The sequence below is a fragment of the Aythya fuligula genome, chromosome 29 (genome assembly GCF_009819795.1).
Source record: "Aythya fuligula isolate bAytFul2 chromosome 29, bAytFul2.pri, whole genome shotgun sequence".
Classification (NCBI taxonomy): Eukaryota; Metazoa; Chordata; class Aves; order Anseriformes; family Anatidae; genus Aythya; species Aythya fuligula.
The window spans coordinates 1,570,383-1,592,737 of NC_045587.1; the positions used below are offsets into that span (position 1 = coordinate 1,570,383).

At 50.1% G+C, this 22,355-nt stretch overlaps 1 protein-coding gene across 1 annotated transcript in view; it reads left to right on the plus strand.

The window, feature by feature from the left end:
• Positions 1 to 22,355, plus strand: part of LOC116499852 (cyclic AMP-dependent transcription factor ATF-7-like) — a 48,804-nt gene that overhangs the window by 8,291 nt on the left and 18,158 nt on the right. The window contains exon 3 of the mRNA XM_032204702.1: positions 9,951 to 10,019. Within this exon, the coding sequence (XP_032060593.1) occupies positions 9,972 to 10,019 (48 nt within the window). The 5' untranslated portion in view covers positions 9,951 to 9,971. The remainder of the gene's footprint in view (positions 1 to 9,950; positions 10,020 to 22,355) is intronic.

The following is a 22,355-nucleotide window of genomic DNA, read 5'->3' on the forward strand; positions in this document are numbered from 1 at the left end:
TACCCAAATTGATCTGGGATGGCCTTGTGACTCATTAGTCTGTGAGAATTAATCCCATGTAGCTCAGTCTCGTAAAAAAAAGTTAACTCCTAGCTCTGTTTTACCTCTCACGTTAAGCCGGCGTGCCAGAAGCAGGACGGCGAGGAGCACGGTGCCGTGATGGAGGAGAAGGCAGAAGGCAGCCTTTGCTGGCCCTCCGAGCACTGGTACCCAGGTTGTTCCTCGTGGTGATCCCAGCTGACAAAGCCTTCTGTGAGAAGCCTTTTTCCTCTTTTTTTGGTAAATGTAGGGATTATTTTAAGAGCAGCGTTTCGGATTCAGCGCTGCTGTTGCTGCTGCTGTCGGCTAAGCGCTGTCATTTTCTTACAGAAGCTGCAGCCTGCTCCGGGTCCTCCACCCTTCTTGAAAACTCTTTGCCCTATTTAACAGCCTGGGACGATGGCAAACAGGTTTTCTGTGCTGCCTGTCGGTGGAAAGACACCTTACCTTTAGCTGCACCTCTGCTCAGGCTTGTTGCTGCACGTCCGTGATGAGTTTTAGGTCTGACTGCGAAGGGTGCTTTTTGATCTGGGAGAGCCAAACAGTTAGAACCTGTGCCAGGCTGCACTGCACTGTTTGGGCACCCTCTTTTTCCTTGCAAACAGACAAATTTCGGAGCCCTGGAGCCCTGGTGAGAGCCTTCTTGGGGTGCTGAGTGCCACCGTGGTGCCAGCTCCCAAAGCCAAGGCACCAGCACAGTTCCCCTGCCTGGTTTGTCTGACTTTTTCCTCGCCCCCCTCCCACCGTATCTATAACTCTGGGCAGACTTTTCAAACAAAATTCCCTAAACTGTGCTGAAATTCCCTGATCTGCCCCTTTTCTCACTGCAGCACTTGAGCAACCGTTCATTCTTTCAGAGGCTGCAAGCCTGAGGGGCACAAGAGCGCAGTGGGGGGGACCAAAACCTTTTACTGGAGGCTGCAAAATAACTGTGGGTAAATCCTGCACGGCTGCAACGTGGAGCAAGGGATGCTCCACGGTACCTGGGCGCACGTTCATCTGCTGGAAGCTAAGAGCCCTTTTGTTTCTGCACTGCACCTTTCCCTGACTGCCTTTTCGTGACTTACGGGCAGTTCTCTTGGTGCCTCTTGATGTCCCTGCCTGCAGCAGTTTTCCTCCTAAAGCATTTTCCTGCTCGTTCTTCACCTCCTAGGCAAGTACGTGGTGGCAGAGGGAGGCTTGTGGCAGCAGAGCACGCCGTTTGCTTTTGTTTTCTGTTCCACTTTCAGCCTATTTTTAGGAGGTAGCTCTGCAGCTCTTCTGGTTTTGTTGCATAGCTGGTGCAACCTCGAGCTTTAATTTTGTGGTCATATTAATGTAAAGTTTATCCGTATGATTTATGGGAATAAACCATAAATGCGCTCGTGTTGGTGTACAAGGAAGCTCGTTCCTGCTGGAGCAGGGAGCTGTGCTGCGGGGCTGTGTTGGCAAACCCAAAGCAGAACAATTTTTGCAGCCACCCGAGCGTTCTCTGGGATTTGAAGTATTTCAGCTCGTCTTGCAAGACACAGATGTAAGAGTGTTGGGCGCAAGCATTCCTGCAATAACAATAGTCACATGCAAGTACAACAATAGGGCCTTATTTTTAGAGCATTTTTCGTTCTCTCTCTATCCCCCAACGTTCAGCAATAAGTGGCCGGGGCGTTTCTTTCATCTTCAGATTTAAGGACGAGTTTTGTGGTGTTTTTTTGTTTTTTTTTGATGTGGGGGTTGAGGTGATCCAAAAAATATGTTTTCTGGGTGGTGGGAGCTGGGGGGGTGCCAGTGTTGGGTGCAGGAGATGCTGTCTGTAGGAGAAGCTGGGTGTGGGAGGGGAAATGGGACCAGCAGGATTTTGGGGGGCTGTCATCTCGTTTCGTGGTTGAGGTTGCTCGTGACTGTTGCAGACCAGAGGAGGCATGACTCAGAGCTCCAGATCTTGGCTCGCGACTGCTTTCAGACCTCAAGTGCTTGTGGGTGATTCAGCTGGAACAGGTCCGTGGAAGCTTTACAAGACGCCGCGCCGCTCCTACCTGCGTCCTGACACGGGCTGGGGCCGTTGCGCTCGCCCCGAGGAACGCGGGATGTTTGTAGGGACCTGTGCTTGTGGAAGCCCGGCTGCAGGAAACAACATCAAAGGAGGCGAAGAGCCCGGCTCGAGCCGTTTGTGGCATCAGGCTTGTGCTGCCGACCAAAACCAGGACTTGTCCCGTGGCTGCAGGCGCAGCTCAGAAACCCTGAGCCTCTCTGGAGCTAGGTTAGTGCCCGTGGAAGGATGAAGGGCCAGGCGAATGCCCAACGTGAGCTCGAAAACCTGCATCCTGCTTTTTGCCTCTTTCCCTAAACTGCTTCCAAATGGAAGGTTTTTTTTTTTTTTTTTTTTTTTTAAAATGGCTTCCGCGAGGTGCCAACACGCGTCCTGGGGGAAATCCTTTTCAGGAAGGCTGGTCTTTCATTGCTGTTGTTGATGCATGTAGTACATCTAATCCCTTGTAAGGGACTTAAAATATTACCCCTAGGTGTCTGTCTAGACTAGGATAACGGGCTTAGTTTTTTTCTTAATGGGCTAGTTAACGTGCTTTGGGACTACTTGGGTTTATGGACTGATATACCAGGGGGAAAGCAGCATATGGGCTGACTTTAATACATGTAGGAAGATTTAAACTTTAAAAAAAAAGTGGAAATTTTCATTACTGAGGTAAGCAAAACTAGCTTCTCCCCAGACCAGTGTCCCAGTCGAGTTCCTCGTGAACAGGGGACCCGGTGGGCAGTTCAGGCGTTGAGTTGGGCAGGAAGGAGAGGTTCCAGCAAGTACCAAGAGCTTGTTTAGGTGTGTAAAATGCGTGTTTTAAAATACTCAGCCTCATCCTTTCTGTATGTGAACACAGGCATCGTTTTCAACCTCTTTGGAACTTCCCACCTTGATCGTGGCTCGTTGCTGAATTCAAAAATTCCACTTTTTGTTAGTGCTTACAGGGATTTACAAGTAAATATATAGTAAATGTAGAGTAAATATACATGTAGTAAATGTAGTAATCTCCATTTACTGATGCTCTTAGCAAGGGAAGTGGTATGGGGCTGTGACGATGACGTGTGGATGTTGGTGGGCAGCAGGCGTGATGGAGAAATTCGTTGGGAAAAGGCTGAATTTTCCTGTTTTCAGGAAAAATTTACATGCAAGAGCAGGAGGACTTTCCATCCCAGCACCTCCTCTTGTTATTCGACAGAGCCACAGGGAAGGGGAAGAGCAAAGCAACCTCCAAAGCAGCCGTTTGGAAAGCCCATGGAGCTTTCCATCCCCAGAATGATGGGGATCATGGTCGTGTGTCTCCGAAATCCAACGTGCTTTGGCAGCACAGAATTGGCAAAGGTTTCTCCATCCGCAGCTTCTGGTGCTGAGGGCAAAACTCTTCACTCCCACCCGTCTGCCTTCCCTTCGCAGGGGTTTGCCTAGAGCAGAGATCCTCACAGCTAGCCTGGGTTACAGCTGAGCCTGCCCACAGCAGGCATTGGAACCAGGTTAATTAAAACACAGCTTTAAATACTTTTCATCTGCAGTATGTGTTCTGAAACACTGAGACCGTTTGCTGCTGGGTTTAAGCTTTAAGAGGACAAAATGCTTCGAAAGTGGTAAGTAGCTTCCTCTTCAGTGCAGCTAAATCAAAGCCTGTAGGGTTCCTAAAGGCCATTATAGGGGTGAGTTGCTGTCTTTGTCTTAGCTTTGAGCCTTCTCGTGCCCGGGTTGAGCCCGTGATAGATTTGTCACTGAGGGAGCTTCAACGGTTCTGAGGGGATTTTGTGCTGTTTGAGTTCTGTAGGTGCTAATTTGATATTTTGATTTGTTTGAGGGTTTTCTTTTTTAATTCTCTCGACTCTTCGCGAGGGAATTCTCCCAGCAAGTTTCAGGTGGGTCTGCTGACGGAATTATTTATTAGGCAATCTGCAGCAGGCTTGGCGTGCTGCACACAGAAGTGATGTGGTGGCTGCATCGCCGCGTTCACACTCTTGACTCAGATTTTCCAAAACCTCAAAATCAAGTAGATCGTCTCCTATTCTTTCGTCATCAGACCAATAATCATCTCCAAAACAATGTCTCCTAGTTCTTCAGAACTTAATGGATGCCCTCTGCTATCAGTAAGGCCTCAGGCTGTCCAAAATGTTCTCGTGTTAGTGGACATTTAAAGCACACTGCAGCACAGCGCGTACAAAATCCTTAGCTTTATTATGCATCATCTGTGACTTGATTGCTTTTGCTTTTACAAACGCATGCAATCCCTCCCAGCGAAGGATCCGAAGTAACAAAAGGCTCTGTGGGCGATTTCCTTGTGGAACCACAGTTTTAAACATCTCCATGCCCTGCAAACATGGTTCGTGCAGCAATTGAGTAAACGGAGCCTGCGTGGCCAAGTGTTTAACCTCCTGAGGCTTCGTTTTCTCAGGCCGTGGAGCACTTGGAAGCGGGGTGCCCAAGATCATCACACAAAGCAGTGGCAGAGCTGGGAATAGGACAAGGGCCGTGCCTCACTTCATGCAGAAGAGCCCCTCATCTCTCGGGTGCTATCGCAGCACGCGCCTCCTGTTTCACCTTGATGTCAGCCCTGGCGTGCCCCGAGCCACTTCACGTAATACTCCTCATTTATCTCCCTGCCAGAAGGAGGAAGAGGCGATGTCCCTGATGAACAGAGAACAAGATTAACTTCAGGAAAAAGTCGTCATTGCTCTGTCAGTGCTGACACCCGTGGATAAGCGGCGCTGGAGAAGTGGTGGAGTTGTGGCTGTTCTGGCTGCGCTTGGCCCCTTTGCAAACATCCTCTACAGTTGCTCTGGCGAGGAATTACAAGTTGGTGAGGGATTACAAGTTGCAACTGCAGGTGGGAATGAGGTCTGCTGTAGGGCAGGTGCAGCCCTGGAAGCAAAGCTCGTGTTTGTTCTGTTTTTCTGCCTGCTGTGCATGCTGCAGAGGAGTTGCTCCCCTTGAGAGCGCTGCTCTGTACCAGCTACTCTTCAGAAAATTTGTGCTCTTAAACACCCTGTGCAAAATCCAAGGGGTGCTCGATTACCAGCACGACACACACTTGAGACTGCTGTGAAGTGTGGCTTTGGGTTTACTTCTTCCTTGCAGACAGCCTGGAGGTTATTTGCATGCAAATATAGTGTGAGTTAGTGATGCCAGAGAGAGAAAAACACATACGGGCTCGTGGAGCGCGGTCGCCTTTGCTAGAAAGTGTCTTTTTAGTCTTCCATGAGACGGCAGCTGCTTGTCAGGTCTGTGCTGACAGAACTTTGAAGCACGCTTCAGTAATCTGTCTGCATTTCTTTGCTTCCCCTTGCTGTTTCCAACATGCTAAAAATCATCAAAACAGTGAAATACTGTCCCGCGGCTGCAGGAAGAGGGATGAGAATGTGTTCCCAGTATCCAATCATCTGCTTATTCTGCCTGTTCTTAAGAAAAGAATTTATTGAAGCAATTTATCCTGACTAAATGTGATATAAATCTGAGCACATGTATGTACATACCAGTCATATTCCGTAGTGAACGAGCAGCTAAATCTTTCTGTAAAGAATGAGTGAATCCTCTTGACACTTTGCAAGATCAAGTAAACTGAGGGTTTTGCAGCGTGTTAGTCCCCAATTTTTTTTAATAGAGCTGCTTGTTATGCTATCAGAAGGAGCTGGCAGGCAGCCTGAAACGCCGCTGGGTTTTTGTTTTGTTTTCCTGCCTCTGTTTCGCTTCGGGTTATCAAAACCCCGAGAAGTGACAGCTGATCCATTTCTTTAACTTCTCAAACAGCTTTTATCTGCATCAGAAGCACGAACTTCGGGGTCTGCCTACCTCGTGTTTTTCTTACTGGGGAAGGCAGCAAGCTGCTTAAGTGACAGTGGTAAGGACGGATCCCTGACCTGTGTTAATTAAAGCAGCACAGCATCAGCTGCCCTGCGAAATACAGCAGTCTCCCTCTGCGATAATTATGCTACGTGTTGAACAATAAGCTTTGTTTGTTGATGAAACAAATCCATCCCCAACCTCATCCCACATGCCGGAGCTTAAACATTCGAGGGCAATTTAAAATCTTCCAGCACCAGGCTGCTTCAGACAGCAAGGGGCATTGCAACTCTCCTTCAAAGCTCGGTGACTTCGCTGCTTCCTCTGTGCCACAGCTCTCGCCTTGGAGCATCGTCATCACTGACGGTTGCTGACTGCGGTGTGGACTGGCAGAGGAATTGAGGTTTGGGGTTTTTTTGGGGGGAGCAGGCTCTAAGCATGACGGCACAGCCTCGTCTTGCAGACCTCATCACTGGCGTACCTGGCTGCAAGGACTCCAGGAGGAGCTCCCAGGCTCTCGTGTTGCCAGCTCTCAGGATGCTCCCTGCTATTTACACCCCCAGAGTGCTGCTCAAACACTGACCTGGGAGCCCCCACGAGTGCAAACTTGTGCCCCTTGCTTTGGAGGCAGGAAGCCTGCACGTGTCATTGACTAAATGCAGACTAAGAAGGCTGGAAGCGATGCCTCTTCTCCCTCCAGCGTGATGGACAACGCTGCCTGCAGCTCCTGGGAGCCTTGGCTGTGCCGAGTGCTGTGGGACACATCCTTGTCCCTTATGGGCAAAGAAGACAGGCACAAAGGAAGATTGGCTGTTGAGAGGGGAAAAACAAGCCCCAAAACTGCCCAAAAGAGCAGTTGTTGGACCTTCAGTTGGTCTGTATCCCTATACAGGAGTCTTACCACCTGCTGTGCTACACAGACAGTAAAATAACTAGTAGTTTTCTAGCTGATGTGTCCTTCATGTCTGATCTGATTTCTGTTATTTTCTTACAGAAAAAGTGTTAATTGGGTTACCTTCTGCTAGGACTCCGTAGTAAAGGCTCGAGCCCTGTCTCTTGACTCCAGCTTGCAGCTTTCTGCACCACTAACTGAAGGTCTAGACACGATCCTTCTGGACCTCAAGTGCTGGTGATAAAATCTGTTTCGAGAGTTCTCTGCTTTCATTCTTTGCAGCATCAGGGAGTTGATCTGAGCAGTGGTTCGGTGGTACAGGAACACTTAACCTCCTCGTCTCTCCTTGGTAGAGGCTGCTTTTGCATGTAGAACATCCTCAACTCCCTGAGCTTCTCTGTGCCTTCGGAGCAGGCGGTGGCAGCTGCTGCGTTACCTCCAGTAGGATGCAGCAGGTGCACCAAAGCAATTCCACTTGGAAGAGATGCAGTCAGTTGTGGAAGGATGCAGGTGAGGTCCCTGCTTGTTTAGCAGCAGAAGCAACGGTTCAGCATGCCCACTACTCAAGTTCCCAGTGGGAAGCTTGGGGGAAGTTCAGGATGGTGCCAACTCCTCTTTTTTCACGAGTTCTCATTGAGACCCATATCACTGGGTCACCTCAAGGCTGGCCTTTGTCAGGATTTAATCTTCTAGCACAGGGCTGGTGGCACCCTCGAGTTCTGCCAGCCCCATCCCAGTCCTGGGGGCTTTTCTGGGGGGCTGCTGGGCTGTTCCTGGCCGTGTTCATTGCCTGTATTGTGAAGTTTGCCCTGTGCTAGGGAGGTTTTGGCCGCTCGCCCGTTACATTTGTGAGAGGGCTATTTATCCTTTGTGAGCCCGTGTTTGCACAGGCCCTAGCGTTTTGCTTAATAAATCCAAACACGGCCTGGTGTCGTGGACGTCTCTCCCTTTTGGGGGAGAAGGGCTGGCAGCTCCTTGCTGCTAGCTTTTGGTTGTTGCTGGGTTGTGCCGTGGCCGAACCAGGGCTCGGGGTGGGGAATTCCGCCTCGTGTCGCCACCCACTTCAGCTGTAAGCATCGAAAAATAGCCTTTTTATTATGAAGCAAGATGTATATGTGTGTCTTTTTTTTACAAAAAGCAAAAGGGGGCTGTTCTCTGCAGCCCATGCGCTCGCCCTGTGCCATGAAGTCGCGTTCTTCGGACACTTTCTCATATAGCTCCTAAAAATAACAAGTCTCCCCACCCTCCCGCCGCCGCTCGGCGCGTGCGTGCGTGCATGCATTCATGGTTAGAAATGCAAAAGGCTGGCTAAAAGAGCCTGTGTCTCCGTGAATGCCTTCTGGCCGCGGTCTGGTTTCGTTTCTGCTCTTGGCTGTAGCAGGCTGACATGCGTGGCTGGAGCCAAGCGCTGAACTCGGAGGAGGAGATGCTGGAAGCGACGCGAGCAGCCAGAACGTGCTCGTGCAGTAAACCCCCTGAAGAGATAGCATTTGGTTTATTATGGCTTTTTAAAATCCTGCTGTAAAAATATCAGTGGGTGGAGGGAACCATTATTTCTTGAATTTGAGGTGGTGGGGGTTACTTTATTTACTCTTAGGTTTTTTTTTTTTATTATTATTAATAAGAATAGCTTCACTTGTAGCATAATAGGACTGAGTGTTTTGTTATCCTTGGCTATAATCTGTGATAAACTACCCCTGCCACCAGCCTTGTAGTTTACCCACTAGGGAGCCAGATTATTGCCTTGTAAAACGGAGCACCACTCCTATAATCCCTTAATTAATTAAATGACAAATTTTAGCTCTCTCCCATTGAAAATATAACTTGTACGTAGAGAGGACTTGGATTTATTTGCTCGCTTCTTGCTTGTGCGTTTTTCTTTTTTTTTTTTTTTTTTTTCCTTCTGGAGATTGTCACCGTCTCTGCTCGTGTGTCCGTGCTTCCTACCCTCAATCTGAGGGGAGGGTGAAGCAGCAGCCTTGACACCCTCCACCTGTGGCTATTGGGATGTTTTGTGCATCTTTGCTGGGCTTGGGCACCAATTTGTGAGAGACGAGCGTTGTCCCTGTCCTGCAGGGGATGAAATATATAGAAATACATGGACTGGGTGAAGAACTCGAGAGCAGCTCTGTGGAGAAGGACTTGGGGGTCCTGCTGGACAAAAAACTGGACATGAGCCAGCAGGTTGGCCTGGAAGGCCAACTATGTCCTGGGCTGCATTAAAAAAGGGGTGGCCATCAGGGAGAGGGAGGTGATCGTCCCTTCTGCTCTGCTCTTGTGAGACCCCACCTGGAGCACTGCGTGCAGGCCTGGGGCCCCCAGCACGAGAAGGATGTGGAGCTCTTGGAGCAGGTCCAGAGGAGAGCCACAAAGATGATCAGAGGGCTGGGGCACTTCTCCTATGAGGAAATCTTGGGGGAATTGGGCTCGTTTAGCTTGGAGAAGGTTCTGGGGAGACCTCATTGTGGCCTTGCAGTACCTGAAGGGAGCATCATTGCGGCCTACTTGAAGGGAGCGTACACACAGGAGGGGGAACACCTGTTTATATGAGTTAATAGCGATAGGACAAGGGGGAATGGTTTTAAACTAAGACAGGAGATTTAGTTTAGATATTAGGGGGAAGTTTTTCCCTCAGAGGGTGGTGAGGCACTGGAATGGGTTGCCCAGAGAGGCTGTGGATGCCCCATCCCTAGAGGCATTCAAGGCCAGGCTGGATGCGGCTCTGGGCAACCTGCTCTACTGGTTGGCAACCCTGCCTGGAGCAGGGGGGTTGAAACTAGATGATCTTTAAGGTCCTTTTCAACCCAGGCCTTTCTGTGATTCTACAAAACTGAGACGTGGAGAGCAGAAAGTGGCTGGGCCCTCCAGAGAGCTGCTGGTGGGGCCTTGGAGGGAGCCCAGGCATGGACAAGTGCTCGTGTCCTGGCCGGTGGCCCGCGCTGTCGCACTGTCACGGTTCCCAATGAGCCCTTCCAGCCACGCTGCCTCTTCCACTTTGTACGTGAAAAATCAGCCAGGCCCTCCGAAACCTTACTTAAACTTGGGTTGGATTAATTTCTCTTCCCTGATGGCGATCTAGGGCACAAGGAGATCCTCCTTCCCTGTGATTAATGACGGTCCTGCAGAGGGCTGCTTCTGCTCTTGAGATTTTTAATATTATATATATATTTTTTTTTAGCTTATTTAACAATTTCCTCTTCTCTTCTTTCTCCCCAGCTTAGCTGAGCTGCATGAAATATGGGAGACGACAGGCCGTTTGTGTGCAATGCCCCCGGCTGCGGACAGGTACGTTTACAGTATACTTTATTGTGAATGTGTCGTTGTGAATCAAAGTGGCTGTTTTATCACTGAGGCAAAGAGTTTAAAGCCGGTGTTTTACGTGATCACTGGAGGTAATCAGATCAGAGGATTTGCAGTGTGTAAATCCAGGTTATGAGCAAGTGCAGGCACTCCAAAGTAATGAAAGCTGCCTGGCTCTGCAGCGTGTTGTTATTCTGTCGGTGTTTTCCCTGAGACCCACACAGCCCAGAGGAAACATGCTGATCTCCCGTTAATGTTTTCTGATAACGTTGCTCATCTTCTTTCAAGGCTGTTTAACCAAAGGACAGGCATTCGCTCTCTGTCAGGATGAGTTAGCTGCTGTGGCATATTCTGTAAAGCAGCTGAGAATGTGACAGTTGATGGTTCGTGTTATGCGAACCCCAAACTGCCACGGACTATTTTGGGCTTGCCAAAAAAGAAAAAAGACCCATTGTGAATTTTTTTCTTCCACGGCCAACTTGCTGGGGTTGGCTACGGCCTTGCAAAACTTTTGCTGGCTTTCTTAGGGCAAACGATTATCCTTGAATGAGTCACATCCCCTTTGCAGCAAAAGGACCCTTCTTGTCGGCGTGCCTGCTGGGGAAGGCACCTTTGTGTTGAATTTTGATGAAATTAGTGCTTTCCCAAAGCCCAGTTTGGGGTCTCTCGGTGGCGTAGCATCTTGGTACCTTTCCCACCATAGTAACGGGAGGGACAGGGGGATTGTGCAACCGCTGTTGGGGCCGTTTTAATGGGATTTATTAGGAACCGGGGCTTCTGTGGAAATACAGAACTGTACGGAGTCCAAGGAAAATCGGGTTTGTCTGTTCCAAAGCATTTGAACCTCTTAGGGTGGAGGGAGAGGGGAACTGTGGGTTTTAATTAGATAGTAAGTGGTCTACAAGCACTTCGTTTTCCTGTCTGCAACCACTGGATGCCAGGTTGCCAAATTGTTGTGGCTGTGACGCATTTGGGAGGTCTGACCGATCCCAGGGTGGTACTCCTGTCCCCCACGTGATTCTTTGGGGTCTTTAATCCTTTAGTGCCTCTTGTGGGTCTCTTAATTGGAATTAAAGATAATTCTGCATCCCCAGGGCATGTCTTTGGAGACTGTATGTGAATACTGTGATACATTTATTTTTATAGCGCAGAAATGGGTCAAAAACCTCATCTGCAAACTCTTGGGGACTGGGGATTTTTAAAAAAATACACAGTTACGACTCCTTAGCATTTTGGTCATTCTGGCACTAGTCTCATCTGAAGCATTTTCTATCCATTGCAGGTGATCTTCCTTTTTTTTTTTTTTTTTTTTTCATAAGCTGCTTTTTATCTTGAACTTCTTTGCCTGTGAAATTGTGCAAGTCATTTATAAAATGTATTAGCTGTATTTGAGCACTTAATGATGTGAGCACTTCAATCATACAACCTTAAAATCGGATTCAAACAAGCAATTAAGGCAAACAACAATGTATTTAAATTTAATCTCCCACAATCTCCCACAAATGACATATAAAGGTGGTTGCTTCCTCCTTTCGCTGTTCCAGACTGCTGCTTATGGGTAATTCTGACAATTCTTCATGTTAATATTGAAATGTTAGAATCCGGGTAATTCATACCGGTATGATTCATTGTGATCTAACCTGACCTCGTGCACAGTTTCCTAGAACGTCCTTCAATACCTGTTCAAACCAGAGCATGTATTAAATAATGATGATCCAAGCTTGATTTAAAATATTTCCAGTGATGGAAAATTCACCACAGCCCTCGGTTAAGTTGTTCTAATAGTTAATTGCTCTCTCTGGTAAGGAAAAATTATGCCTTATTTCCAGTCTGAACCTGTTCAGCTGCAGCTTCCAGGCTGTGGATCTTATTAATTTTTGTTTCTTAGACAGAAAATCCTTTCTATCAAATGTCTGATGTCTGTAGGTGTTTACTGACAGGTCAAGTCACCCCTTAACGGTCCTTTGGGCTAACTAAATATGTAGAGCCCCAAACCTCTCCCTGCAAGTCCTAGTATCTTGCGTGCATGTTTTTTTTTTGTCCTTTATTCTCTGCATCAGCTTCATGTTGAAGCTTTTTAGAGCCTTTACAAATTCTGCTCGCCAGTAAAACGCGGCAGTACCAGCTGGAAGGATGGTGGAAGGATCAGCCTAAATCAGTGTTCGGTGGACAAGTGGAGTAAAATTGGATCCTCGAGAAGAGCCAGACAGGGAAGTGCAGTTGGCTGCTTCAGATCTGGATTTATTTTTAATATTCAATGTTGGGGGGATGATGGCTGCCAGCAGCTGTCTGCAGGGCTTGAGCTCTCGAGCACGTGCTGCATTGTTTCCCCAGCAGCTTGTGGTGCCTTTTGGCACTAAAACCTGACCCTCGGCAAGCCGCCATGGATCATCCCATCAAAAATGGCTTATTCGTGTGGGCTGATGTTAAAGTGAAGCCTTAATAAGGGTCAGAGGTGGCTGCACCTCTCTCAGTTCGTTCCCTTGTTTCCTAAAGATTGAAACGCTTGTCTTCAAACACAGGTGTCAGGGGCAGTGAAATCCGCAGGATCCCAACCTTCCTACTGGTGCTGAATGCCTCTGGCACCCGTGAGAGTCGGCAGGATGCAGAGTTTTGAGCTTTTTGGAAGGTAACTTGATTTTCACCCCAGCGTACAAACGGTGTGTTATCACTGAAAGCACAGGAGGATGTTTCCCAGCCCAAAAACGAGCCAGGCTGCGGCTGGCACTGGAGGAGACTTCCTTGCAGGTTTTTTTCTGATCCTTGAAGACCTCTGTGTGCATCTTGTGTAGGAAGAAAGCCGTTGGAAAGGGAGGGTGCTGTTGGCTGTTGAGCCTCTCTGCCTCTTCGGTCATCACAGTCATCGTTTTTGGGCTCCAATGCCTCTGTTCTGTTCTCTGTCTTTAAACCTTTGACCCCGTGCCTGACCTGCTGGTATGTTTTGGTCCCTGCAGATTCTGCTCTGTTGGGTATTTCCCTGTTTGAGGGGTGTGATCTGTTTTTGGTGGGCTGCTCCCATTGCACAGGGAGTCCCTGTTCCACCACGGTCCTGAGCAGGCTGCGATGGGCTTGAGGCTTTATGATCAGCTGGGGGAGCGGGCACAGGGAAATCAAAAATCCTTTTCCTCTCCCTAAAATCAGTGATCTGCCTCCTGCAAACGCTGCTTTGAGACACGCAGTACGTGGGAGGTCACGGGAGAAGGGAGAGCAGAGCCAGGCTAATTTGAACAGGAGACTGCAGGCAATTACTGGGAAGCCGGTGGAGATTTTCCCACTTCGGTTTAAAGGAAAAAAAAATAAATCTGTTGCTTCCCAGTGTAATTCCTTTGTATCATTAGCTGGTTCTTCCCCTCTATAGCTAGTGCCAGCCCTGTCTGCAGTGCTTTTTGCCTCTTTTCTGCTTTCCCTTTGTCCCTTCTATGTGGAGAAGAAGGCCATAAAGCGAATTTTTCAGGGAAGTGCGGAGGGGGAAGGGGGAGCAGCCACCAAAAATAGACGGGCAGGTCTTGCTGTGCCCTCCCGTATCATCACAAGCAGTGGGCTTTCAGTGGGCACGTAAACATGTTTTGGTTGCTAGGTCTTTAATGGTGTTATTTTTGGATTCTGCATGCGATCGCTTCCCAACGGCGAGGCTGCTGCGACACAGCTGACTCCTAAATGCGCCGCATATACTGCTTTTAAAGAGGATTCTTCTCAAGGTCATTTAGCCGGTATCTGCTCCGAGAGGACAGCTGGCACGTTTTTCCCTGGCCCCCTTCCCCTAGCCCCCTCTGCACCTCGACGGGGCCGTGAGCCCCGTGCTGCTGCCTCGAAATACCCAAGGGAAGCGTGGAGCTGTGCCCCGAGTCAGGCTTTCATTGAACACCTTGGGTGAAACTAATCTGGAGGTGGTGCGCGCTGCTAATCGTTAGCAAAATCTCCTAATCCCATTTAAAACACTCTGAGTGATGAAAGACAGCCTTGGCGCAACCCGAGGGTGAGCTGTAAAGCAAAGCGTTGCCGTTAAAGTTGAAAGGTGTTAACGAAGTCTGGGTAATGATACAGCTCTGACTCATTAACACGGGGTAATTAAAGCTTCGGCCAGCATGCTGAAGGCATCCAGAGCAAAGGTCTGGGAGGAAGGCAGGGGCTTCGGCTGGGCTCGTGCTGCTTCGTTGCTGTGATCTGGTGGCTGCAGGGGGAAGTCGCTCACCGCCTGGGTTTGTTTCCTCCCTTGGAAAGCTGTGCTGAAGACTTCTGACTGTGCCTAGAGCCTGATCCGGGCAGAGAAAGCTGGTGCTGTGCATGCTGCAGGATGGCCGTGCCTCTCCGACAACTCCAGGAGAGGAGCAGAACCTCTCCTGAAGGCTTGGGCAGCGCTGGATGCAGGAGGTTTTATGAAGCGTCGTAACAGAGGGCCATCTTTATTAATAAAGATATTTTGCCCGCTCCTGGTGCCCAAACTAATGAAGGGCCCATAACCCTGAATATATTCTACTGGGAGCAAGACTTTGCCTGGCCCTTGCCTCCCCACTCAGTGCCATTCCCCTCTTTATAAGTGACACAAATCATCGCTCGGGTCCTAATTCCAGCACTACAGTTATACAGGCCATTTCCTCAAACAATCGTTTGCTTTTTAAACCCCCCCTTAATTTAACAATTTATTCCCTTTAAACCCACGCCGCTGAGGTGATGCTCGTGCAGTGTCCGAGAAACGCAGAGCCCAGAACTTTCACGAGGCCAGAAAATGATTTTTCTTCTTTGTGGTTTATTGTATCCTCTTATCTTGTCATATAATAGAAATAATGTTTATGGCATTGAGGCCTCAGCATCACTTGGCATTTAACCAACCTCAAAAGCAGTTTATTGCTTTGTATACTCTGCCGCCATGACCATTATCCCTTAAATCTCTATTGCTTTGTAATATACGAGGCAACAAATGGCTCCGGCGATTGGTTAAATGCGGAACTGAAGCTAAGGTGTGTTTTGGAGCTTGTATAATCCAAACGAATATAGATGATCCCTTTTATACCAGGCCTGGTACAGAGAGGGGGCAAAGCACGACCCTCCGAGCAGCTTTCCAGCGGTGAGTGCTCCTTGTCGTGCTCCAAACTTTCGGGTGGCCTGGGACCTGCCTGGTTCCTGGACTCGCAGCCTCCCACTGATGGATGCTGGTGGCAGCACAAGCTGGGGTTTGTGCCGGTGCCTCCTTATCCCAGCTCTGCTGCTAGGAGAAATGAGTCTTGTCCCTGTTCCTGCAGGTGTCGCAGTGGCTGAAGGTCCTCGGTGGAAGCAGATCAGTCAGGACAAGCTGGTGTGATAGGAAGAGGCAGAATAATGTAGAGGAGCCAGTAGGTAGGTGCGCAGAGCAGCCCAGAGGTGAGAGGAAGGCAGTGCCCGTGCCCGTTGCTTTACAGCAAAGCATCTTTCTTTCACGGCAGTCCCAAAGGCTGGCTTTGTCTCCGTCCTTCTTTTGTCCTTCCCGTTATGGGGTGAAGCAAGGTAAGAAAATATTCCCTGCCTCGGAGGTGTCAGGAGCCACTGGTGCTTGGAGGAGGAGATCCAGAGGGGTGTGTGAGCCCTGCTGGAGCTTGCTGCCGGGGCCACGCGTGCGCAGGGCACGGAGGTGTTTGCTCTGGATATGAGCACGTACAGAAAGAAATATTTGTGCATTGATTTAACAGCCTCCTCAGGGCCTGCCTCTTGAGACTCTGCTCCTGGCGCTCGGGAAGGGAAGGCAGACGAGCTGCGTGAGACACTCGGAGGGTTAAAATCGAGTCCTGGAGAAACTTCAGCCCAATTGGCTACCTGCTGGTAGAGCAAGCAGGAATTTAAACGGTGATTAAGCAGAGTTATGACACCCCGTCCTCCCATCGAGATTGTTACTGTCCTGGCACGGGAACTGAGCGGGGCTAGCCTTGGCCACAGGCGCAGGGTGTTTTTCCTAAAGAATCCCAGCTCCTAACGCCCCCCGATTTAATGAGGTAGGAGCCGTTACGGCTTTGGAAATCAGAGCCTTAATAAGCAGGAGAGCAGCTTCTGTGGAGCAGGGCGGATGGTAGCAGTCACAGAAGCTGGACAGGACTGGAGAGAGCTGGAAGCCAAGAGCAGGACTCACTAGCTCCCCATCTGGGGCTCCGTGCTGGGACCGACGCCGGGTCTCTGCCCGAGGTGACCCAAGCACCTCACAACGCCACAGGGCACCCAGGGACCAAAACGAGGGGCTGGATCCTCGGGGAAGCAGTTCCCATCCGTCTCTGAGCCCTTGGAGGCATTGCAGAGACCTCCCCTGCGTGCCCTAAAGGGTCACAGCCTGGTGGGGTTGAGCTGAGGCTGACGCCCCTGTGTGCCAGCCAAATATTAAAATGAAAAAGCGGGGATGTTAACGATGGAGCCAGGATAAAGAAAAATAATAATTCTCCAAGCTTTTTGTTATGCTTGGGCACAGATACCCCTCGTCTGCACTTAGCATGCGAAGTCACGTCTATGTTGTGTCCCTACTGCACCCGAGTGATTTGAAGAGCTGAGCCATAAACTAGAGTTTCTCCTCTGGTTTTTAAATCCAAGGAAATGTCTGAGGCTCCGTGGCGAGGAATTCCTAGCTGTATGTGCCTGCCTGCTTCACATCTGCAGCTTTTTATTTGAAGCTGCCACAGCTGAAATAAAATTCTGCAGAGAAACATCTTGGTTAAAGGTCTTCCATTATTCTCCAGGAGTGCAGGTTTCCCGAGTTAATTATTTATTTCAAATTAAGGCCTTTACAGCTGCAGTACCTGTACAGCAGGCACAAAATGGCAGATGCTGCACAAATCTCTGAGCATTTACAGTGCGTAATGGGTCTGTGGCAAAGTAGTGGTTGGTTATAGTAACTCTTGAGGTTGTTAGCATCAAAAGAAGGGAATTAATTTGAATTGTAACTCATGTGTTGTCGGCAGCGCGAAGTGATATCTCCCACCTCTTGCTGAAGGTATTTTTGGAGGTGGGGAGGGGAAAGCTAATTTTGAATAATAATAAGCTTGAGAAGGCATCTGAAACCAGTAAACGTTTATTTTTTACACTCCTATAACTTAAAAACGGCCAAACCAATTTAAACCAAATTGGATAATAAAAAATATTGCTCCTAGGCTGAGCCCCTGTATGCCAAGTTCCAGCCTAGAATGAATTTTTATGACCAAATTATAAACCCCCTAGAAATGAAGGTTTAAAATGGAAATGTTGACAGACCTTTAACTACAAAAGCACTATAATAGAACTTCTTTTTTTATAAAATGGCTGTTTTAAAATATAATTAAGACTTAAATATTATTTAATAGCAGCATTTCCTGTAAGTTAAAATCTTTATCATTCCTCCGGCTGGGGTTCGCTGCCAGTTCTGCCAGTGCCACTTCTGCTTTGCATTTGAAGCACGTGCGCGGCGCTGAACCGACACAGACACTTGTCTGTCAGATGGAAACGGCTCCGGACAGCTTTCCAAATCCCCCGTTTCTAAATAAGAGCCTGGATGCCAAAGGACTCGCCGGACCTTTTGCGCAAACCCCGCGGCCGCGCAGAAAGCGCCACGTAAGCCCGTGCCAAAGAGCCAGCTCTCAATAACGTGACGTGCTGGCATTCTGTTCTTCGCAGGAAAACGTCTTTGCATCCCCTCTGGTTGATTTGGTGTTGAGCACGAGCTGTCTTTTAGTGCTGTGGCCGCTTTGGTGCCCCCCAGCCCGTGCCCAAATCCTCTCTGGGCAGCGGCCGCGCTGCGGAGAGCTCGGGTAACGAATCTGGAAGCCCTCCACGTCCACGAGCACTGCAGCACGGAGAGGCAGCCTTGCAGGGACGAGGAGGGAAGGCTTTTCTTTTGCAAGGGCTTTCTGCAGGCTTCTTCTCCCCTCCTGCAGCACGGGCACTGCCGCGGCTCCGCGCCGCCGTCCTCCCCGATGCCCTTTTGGTGCCGGTGCTGGCCCGGTGCCACGGGGCAGCTGTCACCCCACCCAGCCCGGGCTTGGTTTTCATCCCTGCTCCCCCCCCACTCCCGCCTTCTCTAGGACTGGCTAATTCCTCTATTTTGCTGCCTTTCTTCCCCTCTGCACCCTCCCCACGGTTTAAAAATAACCCCGGGCTGGTTGCTGCAGTGCCAGGGGTGCAGGGAGCGTTGCAACACCCGCTTCCCGTCATGGCACATGGCAGGCTTCAAAGTGACACCAGGCAGGGAAGAGTAACGGTTATTGCAGGGTGTCCTCTGCGTTCTCCCCCTGGATTTCTTCTCCTTTGCATCCTTTTTGCCTGCCAGTAAGCTCCTGGCTTCAACCCTGCTGCCAAACCCCTTTCTGGTGCAGCCCTTGTGATGTAGTGGTGGTGCTGAGAGCCCGTGAGATCTCCACCCGAATTTTTTGGGGTGATGTGTTTCTTGCAGGGCTTTTCTTCTTTGCTTAGGGAAGAGGACAACTGGCAGAAGGCACCTGGGGATTGGGAACATTTGCAGGGGAGGCTCTGAGATGCTGTAGGTGTGCTCGTGCTGCTCGCCCTCCTCGCCAGAGCCCCAGGGTTTGCTCTGCGGCTGCAGCCACGTGTGAAGGGCTGGGTGGGCGAGAGCAGCTTTTCCCTCCTGCACAGGGCTTGGGACACCGGTGCCTAAGGCCACTGGGGGAGGAGGCTGCTAGAAAGGGCATGCACTGCAGCAAAATTTATCTGGAAGCTGGTTTTGGATGTTTTCATCTACCGCAGCGTCCTCCTGCGTGTGCAGCACTAGGGGGGGACTGGCAAGAGGTCTCTGGAAGGTGCCCTAGGCTTGCTTGATGAGGCTTTAGAGCATATTTCTCTAAAAACCTCTCAAATCCAATTAAATATAAGTTGTTTTTTTTTTAAATGAATTGTTTTAACATACATAGAGGAGATGAGTAACTGAAACTTGCTTTAGTTCCTTTCTACTTCTGATTTTCTAAAAAAAAAAAAATAATAATCTCTGCTGACCCTGGCTTCTCAGGCTGGAGACGCAATGAGATTTGGCAACAGCTTTCACATCTCTTAGAGTTATCTCTTCTGGTGAACGCCTATTCTAAAAAAAAAAAAAAAAAAAAAAAAAGCCCGTAATAGGATTTCTTGGCCATATTGGCTGCTGTAGCAATTAAAATGAAGAAATAGCACCTCTGGATTTGAAGAAATAGCTGCGTGCTCTTCCCCTCTACCGCCTCGGAGATGCTGTGCTGAGGCTGCAGGCTGCCTAATAACGCCTTAAAATATGCAGCAGCCGGCTTTCGTGCGGGTCCTGTCAAAGAAAAAAGGCTGGTGGAGGACGAGCTGTGCTGCAGAGCCATCCGCCGCCGCGCCGGGCACGCTCGCCGCTCGCTTCATTAGCATCCTTGTTCATTTTGGCATCAGCCGGGGTATATGAGGCGGCACGCAACCAGTAAACCCGTGGCGTGTTGCAGCGGAATAGCCAGTGATGGAGCTAATTGCCCTTTTGGAGCACCTCTCGTCCCAGAGGATCCTTCAAACCGCTCGCAAATCACAGCCGAAGCGCACCCACCACTCAGCTGCGGCGCTGGGGTGGGTCGCTTCCAAAGGGAGCCCCTCCTGCCCGCCACGAAGGGGGAGAGGGCTCAGGGGCAGCGCCAAAACCTTCTTTGGAGCTGCCCAAAACTTGATTTCACCTTTGGTGTTTGAGAGGAAGGGCGCTCAGCAGCACCCAGCCTGATCTCCAGGGCAGGCTGGGCTGCCAAGCCCTTTGCTTTTCAACAGGCGACTGGCAAATTCAGGGGTAAAAATATAAAGAGAGAGGAACCAGGATCTCCCTCTCTCTTCTCATATATATTTATTCATGTCTGCTACACGTCCATCTACATTATAGATGTACGAATATGAACACATCCTGGCTCGGAGCCCCCTTTTATTGGGGCCATTCGATGCCACGTACGTGAGCAGAGCAGGAGGGGAAGTCCCCGGCAGAAATGTCTGTGGGTGACAACGTGGGAGAACATCCCCCTGCTTGGAAAGCGGCCCCTGCGCAGCACCCAAGGGTGCAGGTTCAGCAGGGTGCCCACTGACGGCGAGCATTTGGGTATTTCAGAGTATTTTGGGTATTTCGGAGCTGGCTTTAGGGTTCTCACCCTTTCACAAAGGTCCCCCGTGAAGAGCTGCGTGTGGGCTCTCGCAGCTGGATCTGGAGTTTCTCAGGTGCTGCCAGGTTTCTAACGATTTATTTTATTTCTTTTATTTTTTTTCCGAGCCCCGTCCTTGCTGTTTGCTCCCAGATTACGAGGTGGTTTCCACTTTCTTGAAGGTTGGGGGGGGGGGGGGAACGAGGAGGGAGGGTTTCCCCTTTCTTGGGAACATGATCGGGGCTGCAAAAATACCCACAAAGGAGCGTTGGCTGCGGGCTTGCAGGGAATGCTTTCTTCTCGTTTTGATTTAAGGGGCTTTCACAGCCGCGGAGTTTCTGCTCCGAACAAAATAATCTCAGCCCAGTCCTCACCTAGAGCTCTCGCCCTATATCAAAAATGCAAACGGCGTGTGCTGCTAGCACGAGGCCATAAATCGAGCCGGGCTCTTTTATTAACTTGAAATTAGACTGATCTGAAAACTTGCTGGTGCTCTGGAGCTCGGGAGGGGCAGAAAGCTGCCCGGGGCCACGTTGGCCGGCGAGTTTAACCTCGTGCCGTCTTATCTCCAGACCTGCTTTTCATCCCTGCTCCCTTGGAAAGCAAATGTGAAGCAGGGCTCTGGGCTCGGAGGTTTGGGACGGGTGAGGTGCATGGGAAGTGAGAGAGGTCTCGGGGTCCAAGATTGCACCCAGGATTGGATTCTTCCTGCCTCTTCCGTGGTCAAATACTTCCTTATTTTAGAAACAGACTCTTGAAGACCAGACAGGTTGGTTTGGGGTTTTGGTGGTGGTGTTCAGAGGCTCGCTTCCTACCTGCCTGCTGATTTCTGAAGCTTAGGAGCAGGTTGTGGTGTTGTGCGGACAGCTAACGCTTCCCTGGTTAATGCAGGCAGAAGTGGCACGCAGCTCTGACGAAGGCCTTGCTTTCATGCATTTAATCTCCAAAAAGGTGCACGAATTTGCAGGATTTTCTGCACACCTCTTGCATAAAATCCAGGGAAACTGTCATTTAAGGACAAAAAACAACTGGGGGGGGACTCGGTGAGGGTCTCCCATCTCCTTCCCCAGCAAAAAACGCTGCTGAGGAGCCTGCTTTGGGTCACGAGGGAAAAAAAGAGAGGCGCCTTTTCCCTCCTTACACCCCACACGGAGCCAGTAGCACCCAACCAGCTCGTGACCTCCTTCAATCCCAATCCCTAAACAGCAGCCAGGAGCTGGGGGACACGATTTTTTTGCAGGACCCTGCATCCGAGCCCAGCAAGACCCGACCGAGCCCCGCAGAAGCGGCAGCCGGAGCCGGCTCTTGGCAAGAGGGGAGAAGAGGAAGGATTTCAGCCTCCGAGGATGCTCGCCGGGATGGAGCCGGGCATTGTGCGGCGGCCGCTCCGCCCCTCTGCGGCTGACTGCGGCTTTCCGCCGTGGCTGCGGCTCGCCGCGATGCCGAGCAGGGGACGCCGCGTCCTCGTGCGCTTTGCGAGCCCCCCCCCGAGCCTCGCTGGAGAGCCAGGGTGGGGTAGGAAAAGCTCTAAGCAATGGTAAAAGTCGGGTTCTTTCCAGAGCTGCTTCACGTGAGATGAGAGAACGGCAGCGGAGCTGATGGTAGGAGGGATTTCTAGGTGGGCTTTTTGTATTTTTTTTTTTATTTTAATGTTAATTTTTGGCCCCTCTCCTCCCCTCAGTGGCTGCTGCTTTGCTCGAGGACCTTTATCTTGGAGGCTCAGCTCTTCACCGAGGTGTAAAAACTCACAATAAACACAAGTACATTTATTTCTAGCCACTCTTAATGCTGGAGGAAGCATTTGTAAGGGACTGCTGGGTTCGGGCAGCCGCCGCGGTGCTCTGCCACTGGGGGCTGCGGTGCTGCAGCCGCACAAAGGACTGGCGCACGCATCTCAGCGCATTACAGGCAGGAAGAAAAAGCACCTTTTGGGTTTTTTTTAGAGTGCCTAAACACGTGGCCAATCCACAGAAGTCCCCTTTGTGCACAGAAGGTGGCAAACGGGGATTTTTCCTTCGAGATACTCGCCCCTTCCTCCAGTTGTCGGTGCTGGCTGGAGGGATTGAGGGTGAATAAGCCTGGGTAAGGCAGGTCCTGGGAGTTTTGGCAGAAATAAAGAGGGCCGTGGAGCAGGAGAGGCTGGGCTGATGTTTGGTAACATCCCCGCTGTTCTCACAAGGTCCCCTGCAAATCTCCAGCGATGGTAAATCTCGGGAGGAGCGTGGCGTCGTGTTTATTTAACACCTGCTTAATGATGCAA